The sequence below is a fragment of the Tetrahymena thermophila genome (assembly GCF_000189635.1).
Source record: "Tetrahymena thermophila SB210 genomic scaffold scf_8255652, whole genome shotgun sequence".
In the NCBI taxonomy this organism is placed as follows: Eukaryota; Ciliophora; class Oligohymenophorea; order Hymenostomatida; family Tetrahymenidae; genus Tetrahymena; species Tetrahymena thermophila.
The window spans coordinates 1-1,517 of record NW_002477010.1 but is presented as its reverse complement, the minus strand read 5'-3'; the positions used below and the strand labels follow the sequence as shown (position 1 = coordinate 1,517).

At 20.8% G+C, this 1,517-nt stretch overlaps 1 protein-coding gene across 1 annotated transcript; it reads right to left on the bottom strand. All coding sequences in view use genetic code 6, as the record gives it.

Moving 5' to 3' along the window:
• Positions 1-390: 390 nt before the first annotated feature.
• Positions 391-813, bottom strand: TTHERM_002653483 (hypothetical protein; the record flags this gene model as incomplete). The annotated part of the gene is made up of 2 exons (XM_012795135.1): positions 391-480; positions 733-813. Coding segments are annotated over 2 exons (171 nt in total), but the record flags the coding sequence as incomplete, so codon positions are not given.
• Positions 814-1,517: the final 704 nt, after the last annotated feature.

Sequence of the window (1,517 nt, the reverse complement as noted above, 5' to 3'; positions counted from 1 at the left end):
TTTTTATAATTAAAAATATCACAATCCAAAACAAATAAATTGTTTTTACTTAAGGTCAAGTGTCAAATTTGAGAGATTAATGCAATTTGCAAAAGAAGAACCTAAGCCTGATGCACCTTCATGACCAATTTAATTGTTACTTTTTAAATATTGAACAAAAAATATATCATTAAATAGTTAATTATAAGGAAAAAATGAAGAAAAAATATGAAATAATAAGAAATAAATAATAAAAGCAAAAGTTGAAAATAAAATGATGAACTAAATTAACAAAAAAAGAACAAAAAAAAAGCAAGCACAATATAAAAAAAAGAAAAAAGAGCTTTATTGTTTTTAATTAGTTTTTATAATTAAAAATATCACAATCCAAAACAAATAAATTGTTTTTACTTAAGGTCAAGTGTCAAATTTGAGAGATTAATGCAATTTGCAAAAGAAGAACCTAAGCCTGATGCACCTTCATGACCAATTTAATTGTTACTTTTTAAATATTGAACAAAAAATATATCATTAAATAGTTAATTATAAGGAAAAAATGAAGAAAAAATATGAAATAATAAGAAATAAATAATAAAAGCTAAAGTTGAAAATAAAATGATGAGCTAAATTAACAAAAAAAGAACAAAAAAAAAGCAAGCACAATAAAAAGAAAAAGAAAAAAGAGTATTATTGTTTTTAATTAGTTTTTATAATTAAAAATATCACAATCCAAAACAAATAAACTGTTTTTACTAAAGGTAAAATGTCAAATTTGAGAGATTAATGCAATTTGATATAGCAGAACCTAAGCCTGATGCACCAATTTAATTGTAACTTTTTAAATATTGATATCATTAAATAGTTAATTAAAGGAAAAAATATGAAATAATAAGAAATAAATAATAAAAGCAAAAGTTGAAAATAAAATGATGAGCTAAATTAACAAAGAAAGAACAAAAAAAAAGCAAGCACAATAAAAAGAAAAAGAAAAAAGAGTATTATTGTTTTTAATTAGTTTTTATAATTTAAAATATCACAAACCAAAACAAATAAATTGTTTTTACCTAAGGTCAAGTGTCAAATTTGAGAGATTAATGCAATTTGCTAAAGAAGAACCTAAGCCTGATGCACCTTCATCACTAATTTAATTGTTACTTTTTAAATATTGAACAAAAAATATATCATTAAATAGTTAATTATAAGGAAAAAATGAAGAAAAAATATGAAATAATAAGAAATAAATAATAAAAGCAAAAGTTGAAAATAAAATGATGAACTAAATTAACAAAAAAAGAACAAAAAAAAAGCAAGCACAATAAAAAGAAAAAGAAAAAGAAAAAAGAGCTTTATTGTTTTTAATTAGTTTTTATAATTTAAAATATCACAATCCAAAACAAATAAATTGTTTTTACTTAAGGTCAAGTGTCAAATTTGAGATATTAATGCAATTTGCTATAGCAGAACCTAAGCCTGATGCACCTTCATCACCAATTTAATTAGACCTTTTTAAATATTGAAGAAAAAAATATATCATTAAA